Source organism: Sphaerodactylus townsendi, linkage group LG14 (genome assembly GCF_021028975.2).
Source record: "Sphaerodactylus townsendi isolate TG3544 linkage group LG14, MPM_Stown_v2.3, whole genome shotgun sequence".
Lineage (NCBI taxonomy): Eukaryota > Metazoa > Chordata > Lepidosauria > Squamata > Sphaerodactylidae > Sphaerodactylus > Sphaerodactylus townsendi.
This window is the reverse complement of record NC_059438.1, coordinates 40,455,759-40,468,872: the sequence shown is the minus strand read 5'-3', so window position 1 is coordinate 40,468,872 and position 13,114 is coordinate 40,455,759. Positions and strand designations below refer to the sequence as shown.

Sequence of the window (13,114 nt, the reverse complement as noted above, 5' to 3'; positions counted from 1 at the left end):
AGAATAATCATATTTGCAACCTTAGGAGGCGTTCTGTCTCACACATAGAGATGAAAGAAAGCCTCTTTTAGAGCATGGTTTGCTACCTGCAGTTTTATTAAGAATAACATTTTAAAGTTTATATGCCCTAGATTAATTAAAAAAGGTATCTTATTAATCCTCAAAGGCCATCCCTTTTTGAAATCTATCTTGATTACACATGATCATCCACCAATAGAAGCATAAGCATTTTTATTGTCATTTATTTACTTGCGCTGCTTGAAGAATTTGTTACAAGCAGCATTCCTCGATGCACACACCATTTTAGGAACTCATACCCCATCCTCACTTTCCCCTTCACTCCCACCCATCCCTACACAGCCCCAAACACATCAACCGCGAGAAACCCGCGGAGGTTCAACGCATACATACAGCTCTAGAGTAGAAGCTGTCTCTAAGCCCTACTGTCCTGTAATAGTCTGCGGGGATGGTAACAGTTCAAAAGACAGTGTGCTGGATGAGGCGGGTCTCTCAGAGATATTTTATGGGCTTTCTTTAGGAAACTTCGAGGGCATTATAGAGGAGTTCTAGCTTTCCAGAAGGAGGGAGAGGGGCAGCCCGATAATCCTCCTCTGTGCAGTAGTGATCACACCTTTGGGCGCCTTCCTATCTGCCCTTTCCTGTGCAACTGGTGAACCATACACAGGTGCAGTAGGTTAAAGACACAATAAAGATAATCCAAAATACTTAGAGGTTGCTTTTTGCTTTAAGAAGAGGCTGGCTTCACCATTTTTACTATACAAAAGAGCAAGGACGAGTACCCATTTTCCATTTTTCAAGAATATTAATGAACTGTTTTAGAAATACTACGACCGTTTTGAACAGACGCATTCTTAGGAGGGAGGATTAAAAAAAAATGTAAAAGAAGAATACAGCTCCCCATGTGTGAACTTCCAGGCAGAGGATTGGAATGTGTTATCGGGTGCGATCTGGAAGGCTTATTTTGCTGCTTGTTGTTTTGTTGGGCACTTTCAGGAAAGAAGGCGAGGAGAAGCTTTGGAGTTGATTCCTTTAACTGCCCGAATGATGGGTATGGCGCTACCTCGTAGAACCATTTTGGGCCCAGACTATCCCTCCCCTCAGCGGAGGGCCTGCTGTTCTTCACAGCCTCCTCCTCGGTGAGAATCTACAACAACTGTTCGATGGACTCTTCTGAGCTGTCCTCAGAGGTCTTCAGGAGCCCAGACTTACAGCTCTTTGCATTTTAAGGCGACAGCACTCTTATCTCCATACCTCCAGATCCCCTTCAGAAAAAAAGTGGTAGATGATATGAATCAACAAAGAGCCTGCAACCAGAGTTAATCAGAGTAATTGTCAAGGGAGATATTTCAGAAGTACTCATGGGATGGAAGGCTGATGCAGCGACCATTACCACTGGCTGCCTTTCCCAAGTCAAAACAAAGCAAACTTCCACTGCACCGTTTGGGATGCTCCAGAAACAGGCGTTTTGTGAGTCTCCAGGACTTTGTTTCAAACATATATGAAGGAGAAAGATCGCTTGATAAGTTGTTGGCGAAAGCATTGGTAAACAGTAAGCAGCCGAAGTGCCTTTTGTGTCCAAACTCCAGGTTAAAGCGGGGGCCAGGCGCTTGCCAGCGTCACCCTGCGTCCGCTGACGCCATGACCAAAGAGAATGATATCTTAGAAGCAATAATGCAACAGAGTTGCATGGAAGATATCTTGCTATGGATGCACTTTGGATCTCAGGACAAAAGTGGAACGTCAGGGAGCACCACGGCCCACTCAGCCCCAAGCGCCGTTTCACTTGTGCAGGCTCTTGCTCAACGATTTAGGAATGAACTCCTGGGATAAAAGGTGAGCACTCCTAGTCAATCTCTGTGGCTGTTCCCGCTGGCCAGCGCCCTCAGAAATGATGTCATGCTTGCGTTTAAAATGGGAGGTTGTTGACAATGGCGAGAGAAATCATGGCCACCCTAAAGTCCTAAATTGAGCCCAATAGACACAAATGGATTGGATCCTGCACTGCATAAGCCCATGGATCTTTCCCTGTCTTTGCCCCCTGCTGGAGAATTCCCTGACCACTGAAAAGCTTATTGCTGGGGTTGGGGACAGTCCATTTTTCTGGGGTCAAAAGAGCTGGAAGAAGGTGGGTAACAACCAGAGGTGGGATCCAGCAGGTTCTCACTGGCAGATTCGAGAAGTGGGTTACTAATTACATTGGTGTGTGATTGATGCGAGAGAGGGGGTTACTGAAATTGTAGGTCTGCTTTTCCGTTAGAAATTCCACTAAGGTCCAAAAATCGCAAAGTCCTGTTGTTTTCTCCCTATGGCTGGCTGGTTAGCCCGAGTAGAAAGCAGGGATAATTCTCCCTGTTGGGCTGTTTTAAAAACATGTTTTAGACATATGGTAGAAGTTCCTTGTTTAAGGAAAGTCTTTCCCTTCTTTTTGATTTCTAGCTCGAAACAAAATTAAATATTTTGAGAAATTTCTAGAAACAAAATTAAATGTTGAAAGTATTAAGTGTTTGACAGGCAGTCAATTGGAGGAGAAGTAGTTGTTTCTGTTGGCAGCAGAACTTAATGGGACTTGCTGTAATGAATTTAAATTATAGACAGAAAGATACCAGCTGGAAATTAGGAACTATTTTTTTACAGTAAGAGTTTTTTACAGTAACAGGGATATTATTAATGTCCGCCCCGGTCAATCTTAGCCATGCGCTTACGTCATGCCCGCCCAGGCCCCATTGGCTTCACACTGTTTGAATCCCACCATCAAAGGGAACCTGTTACTAAAATTTTTGGATCCCACACCACTGAAGAGTAACAACCAGTGTTTTAGTGCAATAAGAGGTGAGGCACCTGCACTGGGGAGCAGAAACAGGGTGTCTTCTCTTCCATGGGCAGCGCTCCACTCACACAAGAGGCAGAAAGGGGGTACCTGTTTCCTTTCCCCCCAGCCTGCGTAGCTGTTAGTTCACACGAGTCCCTCGATCTGGGCTGTCCATTTTTCTGGGGTCGAAAGAGCTGGAAGAAGGTGGGTAACAACCAGTGTTTTTAAAGATAGCATTTTTTTGTCTTTTCTCTCAACAATAAATAATTTAAAAAGAACTCTTTTGAATGTGAGACTATCACTCCCACATCACGTTGCAAATGTTTGTGTAAGCGTTTCGTTCAAGAAGACTCACTTCCAAGCGTTACAACTTTTTCTGATTAGAATTATGTGGATTAAATTTGGCCATCTTGGAGGCCTGCTTGGATGGGAAGGTTTGGTATAAGCGCACGATAAATGTTTGCTTTTTTTTATGAAGGCAGGATGTTAATTTTTATATCCCACTTTATACCTATTAAGGAGTCTCCAAAGCTGACTTACAATCACCTCCCCACCCCCAAGAACAGAGAACCTTATGACATAGGTGTCAGAGCTCGTCGTGAAGTTACACTCCAAAGATGTTATGGACTTACAGTTTCCCCATCATCCCCTGCCAGCATGATGCTGGCAGGGGATGATAAGAACCGCTGTAATCCTAACATCCTGGAAGAGAACATGGTGGTCCTACAATGCCTGCTATGAAGCCCGGGGTGTCATGTTCTCTAGGTTTCTCAGACTCCGATGGAAATGAAATCAATTTTGTTGACTGAAAATCAGAGGACTCTGGACAAGATCTTGGGTCCTACCTGAAAACGGGCGCAAAACCCCCAACAAAACTACCTCAGCCCCTCCTCTCAGTCCCAGTCAGCCAGCAGTGGTTATTCTCATGCTGGTGTAGCTGGGCACCCTCACAAGCCTCAGATAAACCCTCCAAAGTTCTCATGTGAAGACTGTTCCATAATAAGAACGCATAGCCAAAGCAATGCAGATAAAGAAACAAAAGGAAGCATACTGAATACAGACAGGCTGTTCCCCAGATCGCCAGACCTGGAAACTCATGACAAGACCAGACAGTCAAGTCTTTGCAATGTGTGGGGCTGAGAGAGTTCTGAGAAAACTATGAGTAGCCCAAGGTCGACTGGCAGGCTTCATGTGGAGGAACAAGGAATCAGACCCAGTTCTCCGGATCAGAGTCCACTACACTATTGTAACTTTCAAACCAAATAGCCGGCATCTGGAGAATGGGGTTTGATTCCCCTAAACATGAGCAGCAGACTCCTATCTGGTGAACTGGATTTGTTTCCCAGCTCCTACACATGAAGCCTGCTGGGTGACCTTGGATTAGTCGTGGTTCTCTCCGAACTGTCTCAGCCCAACCTGTCTCACAAGATGTTTGCTGTGAGGAGAAGAAGGAGAAGGAGTCTGTAAGCTGAGTTTGCTGTCGGAGAACAGCCATGTTGGAAGCCGCCTCGAGCCCCTTGGGGAAGAGGCGGCCTACAAGTTCGAAATAAATAAATAAATAAATAAATAAATAAATAAATACAGGAGAGAAAGGTGGGGTATAAATCCAAACTACTACTCCTCCTCCCCTTGTTCTTCTATTTATACATTTGTCTTCCATATGAATGCTAGAATGAAACTCACCAAAGTGCCCTCCTTTCTCTTGTGGTGCTGCTACAGCTGCTGCTGGTCAGATTGGTATGAATGTGCCTTGCGTGATCCTATGCAGGCATATTGAATAGCATAGCCTTTATTGACATAACAAAAAACCACGACTAACATAAATAATATTAAAACAGGCAATAAAACGCAGGTAAATATAAATAAATTACAAGCTCTAAATTATTTCCATGAGAAAATTTGCTACCTCTTCCACAAAAAACAGAATTGGAATTATTCAACAGGAGAAATAATCTGAACAAATCTGTTAACTCGGGTTGAAAAGGAGGAGATAAATTAACATACTTGGATGTAATTTTGGCAAATGTAGTACAGTGTAATACCTGGTGAGCCAATGTTTCAACTTGATTGGACTTACAACTGCAGGTGTAGATGAATCCCTCTGAGTTCAGTTGGCTGGCTGCCAAGTAAGAGTGCTCAGCCTTGCAGCACGAGGGGCTTCCCCCCCCCCCCATGTGATCTGGATGTTTTGTGTCCCAGCAGATTGTGCAAGCGTGGCAAATAAATTTTGACATGCCCAGTCCTATGTGTGTTCGGAGTGCAGTGGAGTTTGCTTGCAACAAAGCATGTGAGGGGGCAGCTCCATCACAAATCCAGAAGGGGGAAAGAAGCTGGAGCTTTCAACTCAAATTCCCCCCAATCCCAGTTCTTTCTGAAATATCCCTTTAGAACTTCAAATGAGGGTGGGAGGGCAGGGACAGGTAAGAACATCAGAATGAGCCTGCTGGATCAGACCAGAGTCCATCTAGTCCAGCACTCTGCTACTCGCAGTGGCCCACCAGGTGCCTTTGGGAGCTCACATGCAGGATGTGAAAGCAATGGCCTTAAGAACATAAGAAAGAGCCTGCTGGATCAGACCAGAGTCCATCTAGTCCAGCACTCTGCTACTCGCAGTGGCCCACCAGGTGCCTTTGGGAGCTCACATGCAGGATGTGAAAGCAATGGCCTTAAGAACATAAGAAAGAGCCTGCTGGATCAGACCAGAGTCCATCTAGTCCAGCACTCTGCTACTCGCAGTGGCCCACCAGGTGCCTTTGGGAGCTCACGGGCAGGAGGTGAAAGCAATGACCTTCGGCTACCTCCTGATCTTTCTTTGTATCCCCCAAACACAACGCTGTGGGGCAGTTTTGCTTCAGCTGAATGTGAAGCAACAAGTCGCTTTCTTTCATTCAGCTTGTCTATATGTGAAAATATTTGTGTGGTCTGAACTCAAATATGCCTATTTGGTGGGCTTTTCTGCCCCTTTCAGTGGGACAGATGGAAAACCTTATTTTTCTGCAAAAAAAACCCCTCACCTACTCATAGGGAAACCCTTTTCATTGTGCCTGACTCTCTTGCAGTTTTCCTCAGTAGCATGAGTTCTAGGCAGTCTACTATTAGAGACTGCATGATGGAGAAAAAAATTGGAAATCTTTGTATGCCTAGCATCTCTCCCTCCAAGAGTTTCTCAAGAGCTTGAGTCAGGGCCGGAGCGAAGGGGAACTGCACCCGGGGCACGTGTGCTTGAGTATATGGTTTCTCGTTAATCTTCCCCCGTTTTTGTTTTATTTTTTAAGTGTCTCAACTGTAGCCAACATTCTGTGCTTCGGGAGCATACTGAACCCTCATCAGACTGATCTGATGTTATCAGAGGAAGGCAGTGGCGTAGCACCAAGGGGAAGGGGGGTGACGCACCGGGTGCGGTGTGGGGGTGTGGCATGGCAAGGGCGCAGGCTACGGCTCTGGAGGAAGGCATCCCCCTCTTTAAGCTAAATTAAAATATCTTGTTTTTCTGCATACTTGGGGAGCCCCACGCTTTGCTTGTCGCCTGTGTGCTCAGCATGGGGGGAGCTCCCACTTTTAGATAGTGACAATTGGGGGGATCAGATTCAACTGGCGGAAGCTCCCATACTGAGGATATTGTCAAAGACTTTCACAGCCGAAATCAACTGGCTGTTACGGGTTTTCTGGGCTCTGGCAGTTTCAGCTTTGCATGCACATGCGGTGAAATGGTAGTAGTTAAAACTACCAGACCACAGAACCTAGAGCCCAAAAAATCCCCACCAACCAATGGGCATGCTGAGCCTATTGAGGTTGGTCTTGCCAGAAATATGAGAATTCATATTAAAAACTTACTATAAAAGGTTTTTATTAATTCAAAAGATTTAAAGTTAGAACCTAAAGGGTATATATCACGAGGCATTTCTGCTATAACTTCTGTTTTCTTTTTCTGTAGAAAAAGTTTTCATCTGTTGAAGAAAAATTCAAAACTATTGAGAGAGCTGAAAAATTTGGACTCCAGTCAGTGGTGAGTTTAAATTAGTAATTCCTTCAGCCAGTCTTCTACTAATTGGCCTATTTACAATTGTTAGTTTTTATACTTTGTGGGGGGGTGGGGGCGGGGAGGCTAGCAAGATCTCACATCTGTAAGATTCAGAGAATGTCCTTGTGGTAGAATAAATCCCAAAGTATCCTGTTCTATCATAGGGGATGTGGATCTGCACATTTTATTTCTCTAGTGCACAGGTGTCAAACTCGCGGCCCTCCAGATGTTATGGACTACCGTTCCCATCATCCCCTGCCAGCATGATGCTGGCAGGGGATGATGGGAACGGTAGTCCATAACATCTGGAGGGCCGCGAGTTTGACTCATATGCAGTGTTTAACATGACTATAAGTATACTAGACCAAGACCTTTTCCACATGCATAGTTTACCGCAGCTTTTCCCAGTAGTCAAATCTTGTGTTGTAGAAACATCTTCTCTGGAATCATTCTGCATGCTTCTGTTCTCCCTGCTGTTTTTCCTCTTGTCTCTTCTGTTGCATTTATCTACACTCTACTGCTGAAAATGTCTTCTTCTTAATGGTGGTGGGCTGTCATCTGTGATGCAGAAGATCAGCCCTTCACTTCTTTTCTATTGCGCAGGCAGTCTGTGGCTGATTCCGCATGGGCCAAAAACAGTGGTGTGAAAACGGTGTGAAAACAGTATAAACCCTTTTACACGATTTTAAACCCTTTTACACCATTTTCACACCGTTTTCACACTGCTGTTTTTGGCCCATGCGGAATCAGCCTGTGTTACTGGCCAGTTACATTTTGAAGCATCAGCTTAAAAACATCCCAGTCTCAATTTCAGAAACACATAACCCCCTCCCACCAAGCCACGTTTTTGGGCAAATTTTGATCTGCAGCAATTCATGATAGTTGCTGCATCTGTCCCCGATTACATGCAGGAATTACTCCTCGTACTCTTTTCAGTTGCCCCCAGCTTCAAAATTACTCTCTGCCCTAACATTACCTCATTAGTTCAATATGACAAAGAGAAAAAAACAGTGTTTAAATTCCTTTTGAAATGGAAGCTTGACAAAATTTCCTGGGACAGGTGCCATTCTTTGAAGGAACAGAAACACATAACCTATTCCCACAGGCACAGAAAAACACATTTTTGGCCAAATTAGAGCTGCAGTAACGTACGATCTTTATTGCAGCAATTTCCTCCTGCAAAAGCAACATCCCTTGTCCAGTTCACCTGCTCTGATTGCGGACACTGTGTATCTTCGCATTACTGTTACATTGCTAATTTGAGATGAAATTGACAAAGCTGGCACAGTAGACCTGGCTTGTGCCTGTGCCCAGAGCTGCAGCGAGGGGGAACTGCGCCCCCCCCCCGGGCACTATGCCGCTACCTGTGCCCTAATGTAACATCGTAGCCCACCAACCTCTGAAATCAACCCTGCTAGCCTGTATCTCTGCCTGAACATTCCACAGCAAATTCTGTACGAAATGGTCAAAGCAACTTTGCTTGTTTTTGCCTCTGCCTGAATGGAACCTTCCTTAAAAACAGATTGAAAAAAAATCACAGTAAAAATGCTTGAAGAAACAGCAGAGGACAAATGAGGGAAAAACATTTCCACAACCAAACCAAGGAAAAACTGTAAGGAATTTAAAGAAAAAATATAGCATTTGGTGGTAAGATACATAGTAAACAACTCATGCAGAAAAGGCCTAAGATTTGAGTCCAGTAGCATCTACAGACCCGCACAATTCCAGGGTATAAGTTTTTGAGAGTCAAAGCTTCCTTTTGAGAGTCAAAGTAGCAGCAGTGGCATAGTGGTTAAGAGCAGGTGTACTCTAATCTGGAGGAACCAGGTTTGATTCCCTGCTCTGCTGCTCGAACTGTGGAGACTTATCTGGGGAATTCAGATTAGCCTGTGCACTCCCACACATACCAGCTGGGTGACCTTGGGCTAGTCACAGTTCTTCTGAGCTCTCTCAGCCCCACCTACCTCACAGGGAAAGGAGATTGTAAGCCCCTTTGAGTCTCCTTACAGGAGAGAAAGGGAGGATATAAATCCAATTATTATTATTCTTCCTTTATCAGATGATCTACGGATGATCTACAGTCGGGAGCTTTGATTCTCAAAAGCTTGTACCCTGGAAATCTTGCTGGTCTGTAAGGTGCTACTGGACTTAAATCTTGCTCTTGACTGTAGATCAATACAGCCACCCACCTGAAATCATTGTTATTTTAGAAATCTATTCATGCATTTTGAGGAGAATGGCAAAGATAGTAAATTGGATTGTTATTCTAATATTAAACTTCAGGTCTGAATAAAGCAATGACTACAATTAAGCATGGCCTTTTGATCGCCAAGTATAGAGAAATATCCATGTCGCGTTTGCACTTAACCACTTAGGACAGTGGTGTAAAGTTAAAAGAATGTGTATTGCTTCCTGTTGCTGATGCTTTTTTTCTGAGTTGCTTCTGAAACTGACATATAACCTAATCTGATATTTTGATATAAGACTTCTTTGATTTTCCTTTTTTATTTCCAATTGCAGCCGGGAAACTCACAAGATTGCGGTATTTTATGTTGCCGAAGGACAAGAAGATAAATGTTCCATTTTGTCCAATCCAAGAGGCAGTCAAGCGTATGAAGATTTCGTTGCTGGACTAGGTTGGGAGGTAACATGTTATCCAAATACATAGCTAAGTAGTAGTAACATGAATGTACACTTGTGGTTGAAATGACTTCCATGGGTGAGGTAGTCATTTCCTGCCAGATTAGATAGTCTATTTGTCTACACAGCATGGTGTAGTGGTTAAGAGCAGGTGCACTCTAATCTGGAGAATCGGGTTTGATTCCCTGCTCTGCCGCTTGAGCTGTGGAGGCTTCTCTGGGGAATTCAGATTAGCCTGTGCACTCCCATACACGCCAGCTGGGTGACCTTGGGCTAGTCACAGCTCTTCGGAGCTCTCTCAGCCCCACCTACCTCACAGGGTGTTTGTTGTGAGTGGGGAAGGGAAAGGAGATTGTCAGCCCCTTTGATTCTCCTTACAGGAGAGAAAGGGGGGATATAAATCCAACTCTTCTTCTTCTTCTTCTTCTTCTTCTTCTTCTTCATTTATAATCTGCCTTTTTCTCCAATGGGGACCCAAAATGGCTTGCCTTGTTCTCCAAAATAACCCTGTGAAGTAGGTTAGGCTAAAAGTGTGTAATTGGTCCAAGGTCACTCCCTGCCTTTGTGGTAAAGGTGGATTTCTTCCCTTACTGTCCTTCTTAGATTCTATCAGAGGAGGAGGATTTATATTCTCCTGCAGGAGACTCAAAGGGGCTTACAATCTCCTTGCCCTTCCCCCCTCACAACAAACACCCTGTGAGGTGGGTGGGGCTGAGAGAGCTCCGAAAAGCTGTGACTAGCCCAAGGTCACCCAGCTGGCGTGTGTGGGAGTGCACAGGCTAATCTGAATTCCCCAGATAAGCCTCCACAGCTCAGACGGCAGAGCTGGGAATCAAACCCGGTGCCTCCAGATTAGATACACGAGCTCTTAACCTCCTACGCCACTGCTGCCCCAGAAACTAGCCCGCAAAAAGAATCTCCCCCTCCCACTCACGTCCTGATATCACAGGAATGGGGAAAAGGGGACGAACAACAAACAGCCAACACACAAACAAAAACAGAACCCAAATACAGAACCAACACACTAGGTTGAAAGAGCTTAGACAATCCGTGCTCTCTCAGTAGAGGTAGGAAAAATACTGAGAAGATGACCACCGAGGCTATAACAGGAAGTGACAGAAAAGCTTTTCCTGCCTCCCTGAGAATGGGTGGGGCATCACCCAGCGAGATGTCCTCCGCCTCCAGGAGAAGGTTGAGATTCCAAAATGAACTGCGAACCTGGTGTCCTTTTAGACAGGGTCAGTCAAGTATATTAACACAAATTATAGGGTCTCAGGCAAAGGAGAGTGCATAACAAATGTTGCACCTTTTAAAATGTGGCTCCATGAAGAAACTTCTGAGTGTTTTTAAAATGAAGGGGCATTAATCAAAATTTTATGTTAAAAACAAACAGTTCTCCATCTTTAGTACTGCAGCCATAATAAAATGTGAATTCTATAGACCTATGTACAGAGAAAAAGGTCTCGGTAATTTGCTTCTCGGTAAGTGTGCATAGGACTGCAACTGGAAGGTAAATTTAATTCTTCCTATTTTTTTTTTGTTTTACTTATTTAAGGTTGAACTTTCAACTCACTGTGGATTTATGGGGGGTCTTCAGCGCAACGGCAGCACAGGACAAACAGCCCCTTATTATGCTAGTTCAACGGTGGAGGTGATTTTCCACGTGTGCACGCGCATGCAATCTAATTCTGATGATTCACTGACCAAAAAGGTAACTGAAAACAGATAAGAACATAAGAATAAGACAGCTGGATCAGACCAGAGTCCATCTAGTCCAGCTCTCTGCTACTCGCAGTGGCCCACCAGGTGCCTTTGGGAGCTCACCTGCAGGATGTGAAAGCAATGGCCTTCTGCGGCTGTAGCTCCCGATCACCTGGACTGTTAAGGCATGTGCAATCTCAGATCAAATAGTGTAATGAACATTGTTCCACCATTGTTCTGGAGCACCCAGGCATTAAAAAAAAATTCAAGCAGGACTGGATCTAGGATTACACAGATTCACCTTAGAGCCAAGATAAAATTGCGTGCTCTGACATGTGCCGAAAATAGGATAAAAGCTTCCTTTACCATCGATCAGGGACTCCCCTGAAAGTGTCATACTAAGGCCCAGATCCCAAACACTTCTTGCTTGCCTTCAAATGATCACAAGAGTTTTTTATGCCCTGCCTTTCTTTCCTGTAAGCCAGCGATGGCGAACCTATGGCACGGGTGCCAAAGAGGGCACTCAGAGCCCTCTCTGTGGGCACGCGCACACAGAGTTCATCATGTGGGGGGGGGGGGCGGAAAATCACACACACACACACATCTAGGCTGGCCTGGGCCACTGAGCACGACGTGCGCAGACTGCAGTGATCAGGGAGGACTCGGCTGGCGTGCCTGGTGCCTGTGCTCCGGGTGGCTGCTGCCCAAGGGGGGGGGGGGCACAGAGGAGGCAGAGATGCTAGAGAGGCACAGAGCTGTGCGCTCGGGACTTGCTGGAGGCTAGAGCAGGCTGGCCTCTGCTCGAGCAGATGAGGCGGAGCCAACCGGTTTTTTCTAAACTAAAACCTCAGCATTCAGGTTAAATTGCCAGGTTGTCACTTTGCGATAAATAAGTGGGGTTTGGGTTGCAATTTGGGCACTTGGTCTCAAAAAGGTTCGCCATCACTGCTGTAAGCAGTCTCAAAGCGGATTACAAACTCCTTTTCTCTTCCTCTCCCCATAACAGACATCTTGTGAGGTAGGTGGGGCTGAGAGAATTCTGAGATAACTGTGACCAGCCCAAGGTCACCCAGCAGGAATGTAGGAGTGGGGAAACCAATCCAGTTCACCAGATTTTAGCCTCCACAATTTACGTGGAAGAGTGGGGAATCAAACTCAGTTCTCCGGATTAGAGTCCACAGTTCTTAACCACTATACCATCCTGGGTTATATATGGACAAATAGATTCCAGGTAGTCTTAAGAACATAAGAACTAGCCTGCTGGATCAGACCAGAGTCCATCTAGTCCAGCTCTCTGCTACTCGCAGTGGCCCACCAGGTGCCTTTGGGAGCTCACATGCAGGATGTGAAAGCAATGGCCTTCTGCGGCTGTTGCTCCCGAGCACCTGGACTGTTTAGGCATTTGCAATCTGAGATCAAGGAGGATCAAGATTGGTAGCCATAGATCGACTTCTCCTCCATAAATCTGTCCAAGCCCTTGTTAAAGCTATCCAGGTTAGTGGCCATCACCACCTCCTGTGGCAGCATATTCCAAACACCAATCACACGTTGCGTGAAGAAGTGTCTCCTTTTATTAGTCCTAATTCTTCCCTCCAGCATTTTCAATGGATGCCCCCTGGTTCTAGTATTGTGAGAAAGAGAGAAAAATGTCTCTCTGTCAACGTTTTCTACCCCATGCATAATTTTATAACTTCAATCATATCCCCCCTCAGACGTCTCCAAACTAAAGAGCCCCAAACGCTGCAGCCTCTCCTCATAAGGAAGGTGCTCTGCCCAGTCAGCCTGCAGGACCTCTTTAGTTTTGCCATTTTTAAAAAACAATTTAGAATGTTCCATTTAAAATATACTATTTTCAGTCTTGAATATTTGAAAGGGGAAGTTTTGTTAAATGTGTCCCTGTCCCTTTAGCTGTGTATACTCCT

General features: G+C 45.1%; 1 protein-coding gene across 1 annotated transcript in view; it reads left to right on the top strand.

Moving 5' to 3' along the window:
- Positions 1-13,114, top strand: part of RALGAPA2 (Ral GTPase activating protein catalytic subunit alpha 2) — a 182,494-nt gene that overhangs the window by 105,760 nt on the left and 63,620 nt on the right. Inside the window, exons 26-28 of the mRNA XM_048515372.1 lie at positions 6,765-6,836; positions 9,372-9,495; positions 11,047-11,202. Of these exons, the coding sequence (XP_048371329.1) occupies positions 6,765-6,836; positions 9,372-9,495; positions 11,047-11,202 (352 nt within the window). The remainder of the gene's footprint in view (positions 1-6,764; positions 6,837-9,371; positions 9,496-11,046; positions 11,203-13,114) is intronic.